Source organism: Colias philodice, chromosome 22 (genome assembly GCF_061535455.1).
Source record: "Colias philodice isolate Cphi_HAF_F1 chromosome 22, ilColPhil1 Martin Lab GWU primary, whole genome shotgun sequence".
Classification (NCBI taxonomy): Eukaryota; Metazoa; Arthropoda; class Insecta; order Lepidoptera; family Pieridae; genus Colias; species Colias philodice.
The window spans coordinates 834,602-847,435 of record NC_143107.1 but is presented as its reverse complement, the minus strand read 5'-3'; the positions used below and the strand labels follow the sequence as shown (position 1 = coordinate 847,435).

The 12,834-nt window shown below is 32.6% G+C and overlaps 1 protein-coding gene and 1 non-coding gene across 2 annotated transcripts; both read left to right on the top strand.

The window, feature by feature from the left end:
- The first annotated feature begins 733 nt into the window (after nucleotides 1-733).
- LOC149478267 (prostasin-like) lies at nucleotides 734-6,668 on the top strand. The gene is made up of 9 exons (XM_089709174.1): nucleotides 734-756; nucleotides 1,148-1,347; nucleotides 1,855-1,953; nucleotides 2,562-2,662; nucleotides 3,504-3,624; nucleotides 4,104-4,247; nucleotides 4,967-5,148; nucleotides 5,744-5,845; nucleotides 6,543-6,668. Exons 1-9 carry the CDS (start codon nucleotides 734-736, stop codon nucleotides 6,666-6,668), a joined length of 1,098 nt encoding a protein of 365 aa, XP_089565300.1.
- A 4,423-nt stretch (nucleotides 6,669-11,091) lies between these two features.
- TRNAG-UCC (transfer RNA glycine (anticodon UCC)) lies at nucleotides 11,092-11,163 on the top strand. Its single transcript has one exon. It is a non-coding gene; the product is annotated as a tRNA-Gly (tRNA).
- Nucleotides 11,164-12,834: the final 1,671 nt, after the last annotated feature.

The window sequence follows — 12,834 nt, the reverse complement described above, 5'->3', positions numbered from 1 at the left end:
ATGCTTTCAAGCCACACCTCCGCCCGTCGGAGTGGGGAGCGTGAGGTTTTTCGTTACGGAATTTCTCGATTCGGTCCCCGCACTCAAGGCCCGCGATAGAAGCTATGTAATAGCTTAATAATTTGACATAGTGGGGTTAGAATGAGCATTCGCTCGTTTGATGTAAATGCACAGTTTGTTTGGCTAGAAATGATTGAGTTATTTTTATTGATTCCTTTTTTAATACATGGTTGTAACTATTAATATTTGGTAGTCTGAAAGCATATATTTATAACGTTACCTCATAAAAAAGTGAAGAGGAATGTATTTAATAAATTTCGGGATTTAAAGGCGGGATTCGAACCCACGTCTTCGTGATCGAATTTTTTCTTTAAAAAAATACCTATTTTTATAAAGCATTGCACAAATTATATTTTAACTTTAAGGAATTAAAATGTGGTATCATTGTGGTATCATTGTTTTAGTCAGGACGAATTTTCCTTTTTCTATTTACCAGTACCAGTATTATTATTTAGTTTGACACCCTCATTTCTTAATTAAAACTACACACACCTACATTGTCTTACAATTAAGTCTGTTTCCAGTTAAAAACGGCACTCCTCATTACTTCAGAGTACCGAGAGTGGTTCTAATTAGTCGACAATTTGTTCTGTCAACGTCCGTGGATGCTGCGCAGATACCGGATGGATATGCTTTGTAAGTTCACCTGTTTTGGTTGTTCACACGAACAAACATGCAGAATAAAATACATAGATCGTAAGAAAAATTATGTACAATGTATTGCATGATAATATGGGAACAGGACATGGATTCAATGAAACACAAATTTAAACTCAAACATTTATTTATTTAACGATAGGTATACATTTTTATCCATAACATATTATTATAATTCATAAAATATCTATAAAGGTACAAAAAAATGAAATTTTGCTCATAATGACATTTATTCTTATACATATGTACATTTTTAATTCTAGCAAATTTTCATTGTAGACTTAATTATTTAAGTTGGAGTATGGAGATCAATTTTTTTGCCATAAGTTGAAATAACTTTAATCTAATATGTACTTAATTATTATGTAACTCGATACTTATTCCAAACTGCATATACACATTTTTCATTATCACAAAAACATTCGCACAGAGGCAACGTAGTTTTCGGCGACTATGAAAGAGACGAACTCGAATGTAAGACTTCACTCCGAGACCTTGCGTCCGGGAAGGAGTGTGAACCAGCGGTCCTGCTGATGCCGATCGCTGATGTATTACTACATCCCGAATATAAGCACTTTGGTGTGAAGAATAGTATAGCGTTGTTGAAGTTGTTGACGCCTGTTAAATCTTGTAAGTACTTTTTGTTGGAGGAAAGGTAATAAAATGATAGCGATGTCGATTGCTGATGTATTACTGCACCCGGGGTATAAGCATTTTGGAGTGAAGAATATTATGGGTTGCTGAAGTTGCTGACGCCTGTTAAGTTGTGTGAGTATGTTTAGTTAAGGAGGAAAGTTTGGAAATGGGTAAGAACATGATAAAGATGCTGATCACTGATGTTTTGCTGCACTCTGAATGTATACATTTTGGTGTGTTAAATCGTGTCAGCATGATTAGTTAATGATGTATTAGAAAATGATAGAGATTGTGTGGATGCGATATATGTAGGGATGTTAAAAAGCAAAACTTGGAATATAAATGATAACAATAGACGAACTGTATATTATACATATTACAATAATTACTGAAAACTTACAAAATGTATGTATCTAATGTATGGTTTATTAATAGTGTATAGAAAAGATGTGTCATTTTTTGTCCTCACACACAAATTATGTCAAAAAAATATGCTTATAGATTACATGGTACCAGTGTGTCTTCCCTTCAAAAACTTTATAGTGACCAAGAGCGGCAAGCAAACCACTGAAAAGATACTTCATATTGACTTTTCAAGTGGTAAGTCTATACCTATACGATTGTAATCGTTTAGAAATTGTTAAATTGCTATTTATATATTCATCGTCATAATCCTTAAGCCTTCATATATTATTATTAATTATTTGTAAGGGTTGACATAATTAATAATAATAGTTTAAAAAACTAAAAAACACGCTTTTTATAGAAAGCCGAACTAAAAAATAGAAAATTTTATCAAATTAGTGTATTGTCATCGGTCCTCAATAAATCTACAAAGTTTGAACGAAATCTGGCCGTTTAAAGTGGGTCAAAATCGCGCCCAAAGAAGTCGGTTACAAACACAGGTTACAAACATACAGGTGAAGCTAATATAAAGCGTGTAAAAAGGAGCGTGTGTGCCGAGCACCCGAGTCAGAAGTGAAACTTATTTGGCAAGCTTAAAAGATACAAAAAATCGTCGTCTTACTCCATGAACCACGACCTTGAAATTATACTCTCAACGTGCCTAAAGAAGTTTCAATTCAGAAAATTAAGATTTCCAAATTCCAAATGGCCATAATATACAATAGTAGAGTTTTGTAGATAAAAAATTAGAATTGAAGCTGTATTTTCAAATTTCGTTTGTTAAAAGATCATTTTCATTACAGATGTACCAAGAGACTTTATTGAAGAAGAAAAAGAAGTAACAAATTTAAGATTGCTGCCCAGGGAACTATGTTATCTGTATGATAGTCAATTTAAACCGGTTGTAAGTATTTTGTATAATTACATTTTGTCATTAGTTGTTTATGTGTCGATAGCATAGAGTAATATATAGGTAGGTATATAAAGGTCGCTAGGGAAGTGTTTGACCACGACTTTTAATGATATTATCTTCAGCAGCGTTAGAAATAATATTCTTAAATGTCTAGTTACATTTTTATCATAAGAGACTATGTTAATACTATTTCATCGGAAAGTAGTAGATTTTGTAGTGTTTTAAAATAATATTTTACTTACAGTGAAATATAAGTCTATCAAGGTAACTTCGCTATACAGCAAAAGGTTCAAGAGTAGCTTTATTGGTCAAGGCGTCTATAGAATTATGATAGATGCGGGTTCGCATAATCTGTTTCTTTGATTCATAGGTTTTTAACAGATTTTTAATGATATTTAGACTTCCACATTATTCGAATGTCGCTTTTATGTAAAAGAATGATGCAGAATGTTTAAAGTTACCGGTTTTTTGAGTGGAGTTCTTCAGTTTTAAGATGTAGCCATATGTTTATTTTAATACAATTTACGATGAAGAAGACTGTGTGAATGTGTTTCTTGTCTTATATGATATGAAAAGAGTGAAGTTTTCAATTTGTTATATTCTAAATATCCACTTCTGCAGAATGTATTTAAGTATATCTCGATCACTTTTATTTAACTTAAAAATTTTTTAGTTAAGACAAATCGCAGTCACCGGATAAGCCTGAAAATTTTAATTGTTTTGTGCAGCATTTAATTTAAGCTTTTTCCATTTTGTCATAATTCAAGTAATTTGGCTTTCTATCTTTCAAAATAGTAATATAGTGAGTATTTATACCATCAAAATTTCCCAGAACTCAACACAAATACGCAAAGACCGCATGGCGTGTACCACTGGATGTGGATTCCATTCTGGATCCCCGAGTTTTGTTCATGAGCATACTGGTCATTGGTCCATTGTCGCTTTATCTCAAGGTATTGTAAGTAACTATGTAATAGAGTGCTTTTTTGAAGACTTAGAATAAATCTTCTTCTTGGCTCAATGGTAATGTTTGGATGATTTATTTTACAATCTGTGATAGAAATTAAATAAATCACATCAAATTTATAAATTTGATGTGATTTTACATTTGGATATAATTGTGTCTGATTCATATATTAGGAATTTGTTATTTTTAATAATTACCATACTGAAACAAAAACTACAACTTTAAAATTGTTTTTGGTTTGCATCTTATTTCATGAACAGTCACAAGTCACAACACAAATTAACTGCACATAGACAACCATTTTAAACATCACCATCAGTGTTCCTACATGATACTAGGTAATATCAAGAAATCCAGTATATTCTCTAGCATATCTTATATCCTTCAAACAAGGCTTTTATTCTTCTTTATTATAAGGTGTTGATCTCAAAACTCGTATATTTTTCTATCTTAATATTCCACCAGGTGGATCCCCATGCCCAGATCCTCTCCGTCTCCGCCGACCTCCACCCCCACCTCGTCACACACTCATACACCCATATGTGCCCTGGATAACTGCTGCTATTACTGGAAAAGCTGTCGGTGCTTTCGCTAAGGATGATCCTTTTGGTAAGTTGATAATATTTGTGATAAAATTTGTTCATTTTTCACAAAATGACTGATAAATATATTAACATACAACATACAAAATACAAATAAAATTTTACAGTCTGATATGAACATAAGATAATTTAAAATTTAAATCATATTAATATTACGTAGGTAGAAGATTCTGCACGTAATACAATTTCATCATATTCTTATTGTTCCGGTTAAAATAGACTCTGCTGCAAATTGCACATTTTATATTCAGCTGTTAATATGAAATGATCCAAAAGTACAAAAAATTGCTAATGGTACTGTTATTAAAAAATCCTATAACGTAATACTTTGCAAATCAATCCCTTATAGCTGTCCTAGCAACTACGTCTTCGTGTTCTTCGACTTCGCTAGAAAAATTGAAACATTTGGTCAAATTGTTCGCCACTTTACTTTGGTATCTTTTAATGCCCCGTACCTCAATCCCAAACAATTTCATTGTCAAGGTTATGTAATGCCCCGCACCTCAATCAACGTCTGTTCGTCAGTTAAGTAGAAAATACAACATATAATATATAATAATGTCAACTAGAACAAAATAAAGCATGTATTTAGTCTCCTTAAGGTCTCCTCACTAAAACAATCAAATCAAACTCACTCAATCTACAAACAACTACGTCTTCGTGTTCGCCTCGCTTGAAGCACTGAAACCAAGACCTAACCTGCAACCAAACAATTTAATTACCAAGGTTACGTAATGCCTCGTACCTCAATCTACGACCTGATCGCACACACGTGGGTCGGCCACTGGTGGATGGGCGGGCTGCGCTGCTACGACCGAGGCGACTCAGCTGACGATCTGTTTAGATTCTACCACGAAGTGTTTCAAGTTAAACCCTCGTCGTACACGTATTTGAATTATTATCTTGAGGTGAGAAATGACCATTTAACAACAATCCTTGCTTGCTCTGTTATTAAAAAAAAACAATTAATAAAGAATATCTAGCTATGTAGCATTCAAATGCTGTATAACAGAGAAATTTTTATATACATAATGGATAAAAATCGATCACCAGGCGGAAAACGAACCCGTCTTATCGCTCTAATACCCATACCGGAGAATCGTACTACCGCTTACGCTTGAAAAAACGAATTTCTTCTACTTTTTCGGTTTTGTCACGCCTCTATTAAGGTGTGTTTTTGCCATATTATCAGGGTGCAAAAAGTCGCGGGTTCAATTTCTTCCTCATGATCCATATTATTTCTATTTTTTAATTTCTCAACAAAACTTTAGCAAGCAAGGCACAATTTTACATTTTAAAATCATGTCGCCTATAATACATTATCAAAAAAGAATACAATTTACGTTCAACCTGGTTATGTTACAAGATGAACTATTGATTCTATTTTCTGTGGCATTTTTTAATTACTTTCGTTGATTTACCTATTGAAGTAAATTCATAATTATAAGCGAAGTTATTTTTCGTGTATTTTTCTAGTATATTATAAAATTTTATATTGCATAGATAAACGCAGCTCACGACACCATGATAATTTGCGTGAAGGTCGGGATGCCGTACCGTCTCGGTCAACCAAGAGTATGGCAGTTAGATACAACAGAAGTTAAGGTAAATAATACTATCATTATAATAGTTTTAATTCTTTTTAATAATCACATTTTTGTATAATTTACATTGATGCTCTTTTTCTATTCGGCTAACTTGTAGCATATACTTACACCATTTTTTTTTTTCATTTCGAGTAATAGCTTTTCAAACGAAAATGAGTAGCGCAGGCTAGTTTTAAGTTTTAACATAGCCAAGCAGTTGATCGAACTCAATATAAAAGTTTACGCCTTGCAGAATGATTTAGTAGTCATCGATAAAAATTGCTTATTGTTTCAAGAAGGCTAAATAACTTGTAACTTCTCATTGATAGTAAAATAATTTCAATCACAATTCAACTGACGAAACAATCATTGAATGAAGTATTTGACAGTAATTAGATAAATCTAATTACCTATACTTATTATATTACAGCTAGAACTGCCAAATACTTAATTCAATTTGCAACTGTGGTTGCACAGAGCAAATGAGCTGGTAATAATTGTAAACAGTTCAACTTTTAAAATATAATAATAGTATATATTAGTAGTATATATTTTAAATTTTTAAAATTTTAATAAGTGGTATTTTTACTAACAATTAACATGACATTATTTTAACCGACCGCGACGCGACGTTCCGAATTACGCAGAATTGGTAGCGTTATTAGTTTATTTTTTTATTCGTGTCATAGACTTTAATTATATCTATTTATTAACAGGTAGCTATCCCTCTGGTGACCTTCAAGTCCACATATCGTTTCCAAGTGGAAGCCTGGGCGTATAATTCTACAGATTCGCTGTCTTCTACTGTGTCTTCCACGTCTGAAGAAGATGAGGATTATTAAATAAATACTTTTTGTTAAATTGTATTTTTATGCGTTTACCTAGATAGCCCTATTAAATATTAATAATTTTCTGAATTTTGAAATAAATCACGCGAATTGCAAAGTTTAATTAAAAAACGTGTTCACCCAAAGGATATTTTTTCCCAATAAAAATATGGTATACATTCTATATTAAACTGAATTCTAAAATTAATATTCTCCTGGCACGTATTATGTACTAGATTTCCGCCCGCGTTTTCAATGAAAAAACCAGCATAGTTCCGGGAGAAAAAGTAGCCTAGATGTCTTATTCTGGATCCTCAGCATACCAAATTTCATTGTAATCGGTTCAGTAGTTTTTACGTGCAAGAATAACAAATGTCTACCCTCGCATTTATAATATTAGTAGAATTTAAGGTCCGGAATATACAGACATAAAAATAATTACTGTTTCATTCTGTGGATTCATAATCTATATACAGAAAAAAAAAAGTATAAAAAAAAGTATGTATATAAAAGGTGACTGATATAGTGATCTATCAACGCACAGCCCAAACCACTGGACGTATCGGGCTGAAATTTGGCATGCAGGTAGATGTCATAACGTAGGCGTCCCCTAAGAAAGGATTTTAGAAAATTCATCCCCTAAAGGGGTAAAATAGGGGATGAAAACTTATACCATGAAAATTTATCTTTTCCACGCAAGCGAAGCTGCGGGCAACAGCTAGTTTATAATATTATGATTAATTAAAAATTATTTTATCGCGCCGTTAGCCGAGCAAAAACTAAAGGGTTTAATCGATTAGACTACATCTTACACATTAATAAAACCTTCAAAGGTATAATAAAGACATTTATTTCCTTTACAATCATTGTACAAGATAAACCGTAGGGCGGAGTTGTAGTATATCATTGCTAACAAGATCTCACTGTTATTGGAATGTAGCCTTTATTTCATAGGAAATAGGGTTTATATTGTTCTGATGGTTAATTGATATGATGGGGTTGATAAGCGAAAAGCATGCTATTTACGGATGAATATTAACTTATTTTGTACAGTCGCATAGACATTTATAATTATAATTAATAGCTTCTCTGTCTTTGTTTGTTTGTGGTAGCAATTATTCTATTGAAAAGTTTTGTGGACTGATAACAGAAGTGACTGCTAGACTTTTAAAAACCTATCTATAATTGAAATCCTATCTATAATTGAAATCATGCTACTTATAACTTAACCTTTCACCTGAATGCCTTCACATATAGATGAAACTTCCTTGTTAGCATTTAGTAATAAGTACATTTATTTATCCTTATGGTGATTAGTTACCTTTTTTTGTAACTACATTCTTGCAAATAAATGTAATTTGAATTTGAATTTTGACGTGACAACGTCTTAAATTAGGTTGCGACTGGGAGTCACTTATAGACTACAAGCCCGCATAGGACAAAAATATGGGTCAAATGAACCACCAGGGGACATATCTAGAACGATAGCAGAGCAAAAAATAATAAGATTCATCACTATGCCGGCACTTGTAAGCTGTCCAACTGAGTGCAGATGAGAATTGAAAAGTACAGGTAGACTCGGTAAATTTTGGTCATATATTTTTGTACGGCATTCTTAACCATCGATAGATCCATTAAAAATAATAAGAAACCGCTCAGTGCCGTACAAAAATGGTGGTCCACCAAGTCGGAATTTTTATTTAATTTCCGAGAGTTACCGGGGGTAAATTTGGTCATTTGACCATGTACGGCATCTGTGTCATACTATTGCTATACTGCTTTTAATCCATTATTCCGCAACGCCGTACAAAAATCATGGGGACAAGGGGAAAAAATCGAGAGATGCAATCCCCTCTCTTTCCCCACTCCAGGGGGTCATTTGACTAAGTACGGCTTCGGTTCCAAAACATTATCTAGCACTCAAAAGTACTATTAAAAGCAATGCCGTCAAAAAATAATTGTTCTTTTAAATGTATACCAATAATCATCTTAATTTCATCGAATTCTTGATATAAAGAGCTGTAAGGTCATTTGACCCTGTACGGGAACTTTCTTTTTAACATGATATTGTAAAATTCAATTGTTGTATAGTATTGCCGTTCAAAAGAAACCGTTCTAAAAAAAGTTATAGAGAAATGCAAAACCAGAAATTTTGTTAAAGTTTAAACATCGTATATTAATGAAATATAATAGTTTTCTACACTTTATCCGTTGTTTTAAATAGTATTAACATAGATAAATTAGGAAAAAACGATGCCGTACATTTTTGTGCAGACCACATCTTTTAGGCTGATGAAAGCGACGAAAGCTACAATTTTAAGAGTGCTTTATGGCCATTTGATACAGTACGGCATTAACATATTTTTACCCAACTACGGCAAAGCAAAAGGAGGGTTATGGTTGTTTACATGTCATGTATGTATGTTCATCTATTCCCTCGTAACTTCTAAACTACTTATCAGAATTCGACAAATGACATATCATTAGAGGCGTCTGAATTGTTCACTGGATAACCACCGACCAGCTAGCTAAAGGCTATATGGGGTTTCACAAAATCTAATGTGGCGCCCTCTAGCGGACAAAACATACAGAGTAAAAAAATTAAGTTAAGATAAATATGCAGTGTTTGGTATCATTTGAAAGCGCTTTACTTGTACATTTTGAATATGTATATATTACTAGCATTTGCTTGTGACTTTACCTGTATTCATGGACTGATTGCATATAATTCACATCTTTTCGTTCATAGCTTTTTTATTAGTTCATCAATTTAACGGAGTCCATTCCACCTGACTCCGACTTACCAAGGTGATAATTAACCACCTCGAGCTTCTTAATATTAATGTATATTTATATTTTATTATAAAAATATAAAGCAAACATTTCGTTATATGGATTTTTTTCTTTTTCAGATTTTTCCCCTTTGAACCAACGAAAATGTACGGCACATGAAAAAATATTATCTATGCATAAAATACTTTAAAAATAAATTTATTTCGTGTTGTGTCAAATGACCCCCTGGAGTGGGGAAAGAGAGGGGATTACAACTCTCGATTTTTTCCCCTTGTCCCCATGATTTTTGTACGGCGTTGCGGAATAATGGATTAAAAGCAGTATAGCAATAGTATGACACAGATGCCGTACATGGTCAAATGACCAAATTTACCCCCGGTAACTCTCGGAAATTAAATAAAAATTCCGACTTGGTGGACCACCATTTTTGTACGGCACTGAGCGGTTTCTTATTATTTTTAATGGATCTATCGATGGTTAAGAATGCCGTACAAAAATATATGACCAAAATTTACCGAGTCTACCTGTACTTTTCAATTCTCATCTGCACTCAGTTGGACAGCTTACAAGTGACGGCATAGTGATGAATCTTATTATTTTTTGCTCTGCTATCGTTCTAGATATGTCCCCTGGTGGTTCATTTGACCCATATTTTTGTCCTATGCGGGCTTGTAGTCTATTATGAAAAAGTGTAACGCTCGGTAACGTTACGATGAGTCACCGAACGAGAGAGAGGCCCGCCGAATGCCTTGCGTCTCTCTCCCACTCAACTATGATTGAGAAAAAGACGTTGTCACGTAAAATCTTCGCCCGTAAAACCGACTTTACAGGCAACCATTTTTTTTTATCTAACATGTTTTACCCCGACATGTTTACTATAATAATTGGTTTCTACGGAAGCTGAATCTTGAACCTCTCGTTATAGAGCTCATATTACGATAAGATAATAAGCAATAGAGGAGAAATAAAATGACAGTTTAAATAAAATTCTTTATTATTAAATAATAATATTTAACACTTATGTTTCCGACTGTACTTTAAGATTACAGTCCAATAGGAATCAGATATCACGAACTGCATTCTACTCCTTCATCTTATATGGAAGAATCGTACAAAATATTTCACAGGATAACAATCCTTATTCATAAATTAATATAGGTTATATTAGAATGAATCAATTTGTAACATGTACGAGATTATATCATGCCTTGTTAAAACTGAGAAATGTTGATAAGAATTTTCGTGTTTAATACGATTCGACATCATGCGTGCTCTTGTAATTGTAATTTTGATTAAAATAATTATAAATCGAACTAGCTGTTTAGCCCGGCTTTACGTTTAATAATCTGGGTCCAGGATAATAAATAGGATCGTTGAAAATGAATATCCATAACACATAAACATCCATCTCTAATAGATATACTCTAAATCAATTCACGTATTGATAAGATTGTAATGTTAGTACCTATCTTACTATAAAAATATTGAAAGCTAATCAAAATCGGTTAAGTCGCTTAGGAGAAAGTTTAATATTGTAAAAAAATCAAATTTACTTACCTGAATTTTCATAATATGTATACTATTTATTTACTGTATTTGCACAACAGTATTTCTATTGTAAACATTTTCAGCAGTACTGAAACAAGCGTTGGTGGTGTAATGGTCAGCATAGTTGCCTTCCAAGCAGTTGATCCGGGTTCGATTCCCGGCCAACGCACACTTTTGCTTTTCATATAATTTTTCTTAATGGTTATTCACACCAACAGATGCTTTTTCATAATTTTAAAGCTTATTTTTATACTGCACAAAATAAAATACGTTAATATTATTCACATTATAAACGATTTCTTCCTGCTCCTACAATTTTTATTATACCTACAGCTACTATTTTAAAGACTAGGTAATAGATTTACATTATCAAATGTACATAATATCTACTTTTAAAAAAGCTTATGAACACAATTCAAACAAAAACGTAATCACGGCATTTAAACAGCTTATCTTTACAAAGAATAAAGAAAACTTAATCCGGGCACTTAAAGAACAAAAACATTCTCGAATTTCCTTTGACACTTGACACGTAAATTAGTAACTTTATATTTTGTAAACAAAGAAAGATATTAACATCAGGTAACGTCGGCATTTTGACTCAAACGGTTTTTTTTTCATCCAAATTTCTTGGTACAATCTACTCAAGTATTTTATTGGAAGTAACTGTAACTTATAAAGGAATAAGTATCAAAAAATTTAATTGGAATATGAAAAATTCAAGCGCTTGATGGCACGGATATGGGTTTGTTTTCTAAAGAGAATCCTACGGAACACGTAGTTAAAATATCAGGATACCGTAAAAATGTAAGAATTATTATTTGCATTCATTTAAAATGTACTTAAAATTAATTTAGCACGGGTGCCGTATTTTTCATGTTATACTTTTTTATTATGCTCTTTAATTTTCAGTCGAATTGGAAGGAGCTTTTCCAGCTTTATTTTGGACTAGCTTTCCGCCCGCGAAAGAAAAACCCGCATAGTTCCCGTTCCCGTGGGATTTCCGGGATAAAACCTATCCTATGCGTTAATCCAAGTTACCCTCTATATGTGTGCTAAATTTCATTGTTATCGGTTCAATAGTATTTGCGCAAAGAGTAACAAATACACACACATCCTGACAAACTTTCGCATTTATAATATTAGTAGGATTTTGGATTAGATATTCGATTTGGATAGCGCATGCTATATTGAATCATTATGTAATAGATACCCGTGACGAATCGGATACTTCTAATTCCTAACTCTACCAAATTAGTGAAATTAATCCTTACAAATTAAAATCCAAATCCTTATACAAGACTTAAAATTTATCCAAAAACCCCCGCGCATTCCTCACAAGCAGTCTTTCAGAACATAAATCAAGCTGACAAGTATGAAAATATTTTTCATCAAAACACTGAGAAATTGTACTAATGAATAACGATACATGCGAAAATAAATACATTTTAATGTATTGGACGTAAAGCAGTCGTGTTTGTTCGACACAGATATGTACACCTGTAACAACAGACTTGTGATTAATTTGCATGATTTATTTTGAAATTTGACGGTTTTCAAATGGGATTTTTTTAACCTAATAAGCTTTATAGTGAGTGTGGATTTAATTTTAAAGTAGATCGTTATGAATAAATCTAAATATCAATGGTTATTAATTTGTCGTGACAGCGTTCGCTCTTTAGAGCGATTACTAAATTTTTTTCACATAAAATAGTATTTTGCCGTGACTCTACCTATCTATCTTGTGAGTATTTTGATGAACCACCTACTAAAGTACTAATATATTATGCAATGGTTTCACATAAATAAAGAAATAATTTATTTTATCTATAAAGAACAA

Excerpts from the sequence above, each read along its gene's own strand:
- LOC149478267 (XM_089709174.1), top strand. The coding sequence starts at position 734 with ATGCAGAATAAAATACATAGATC. Across the intron at positions 1,348-1,854 it reads GTTGACGCCTGTTAAATCTT|ATTACATGGTACCAGTGTGT; the intron begins GTAAGTACTTTT and ends ATATGCTTATAG. Across the intron at positions 4,248-4,966 it reads CGCTAAGGATGATCCTTTTG|GTTACGTAATGCCTCGTACC; the intron begins GTAAGTTGATAA and ends TTAATTACCAAG.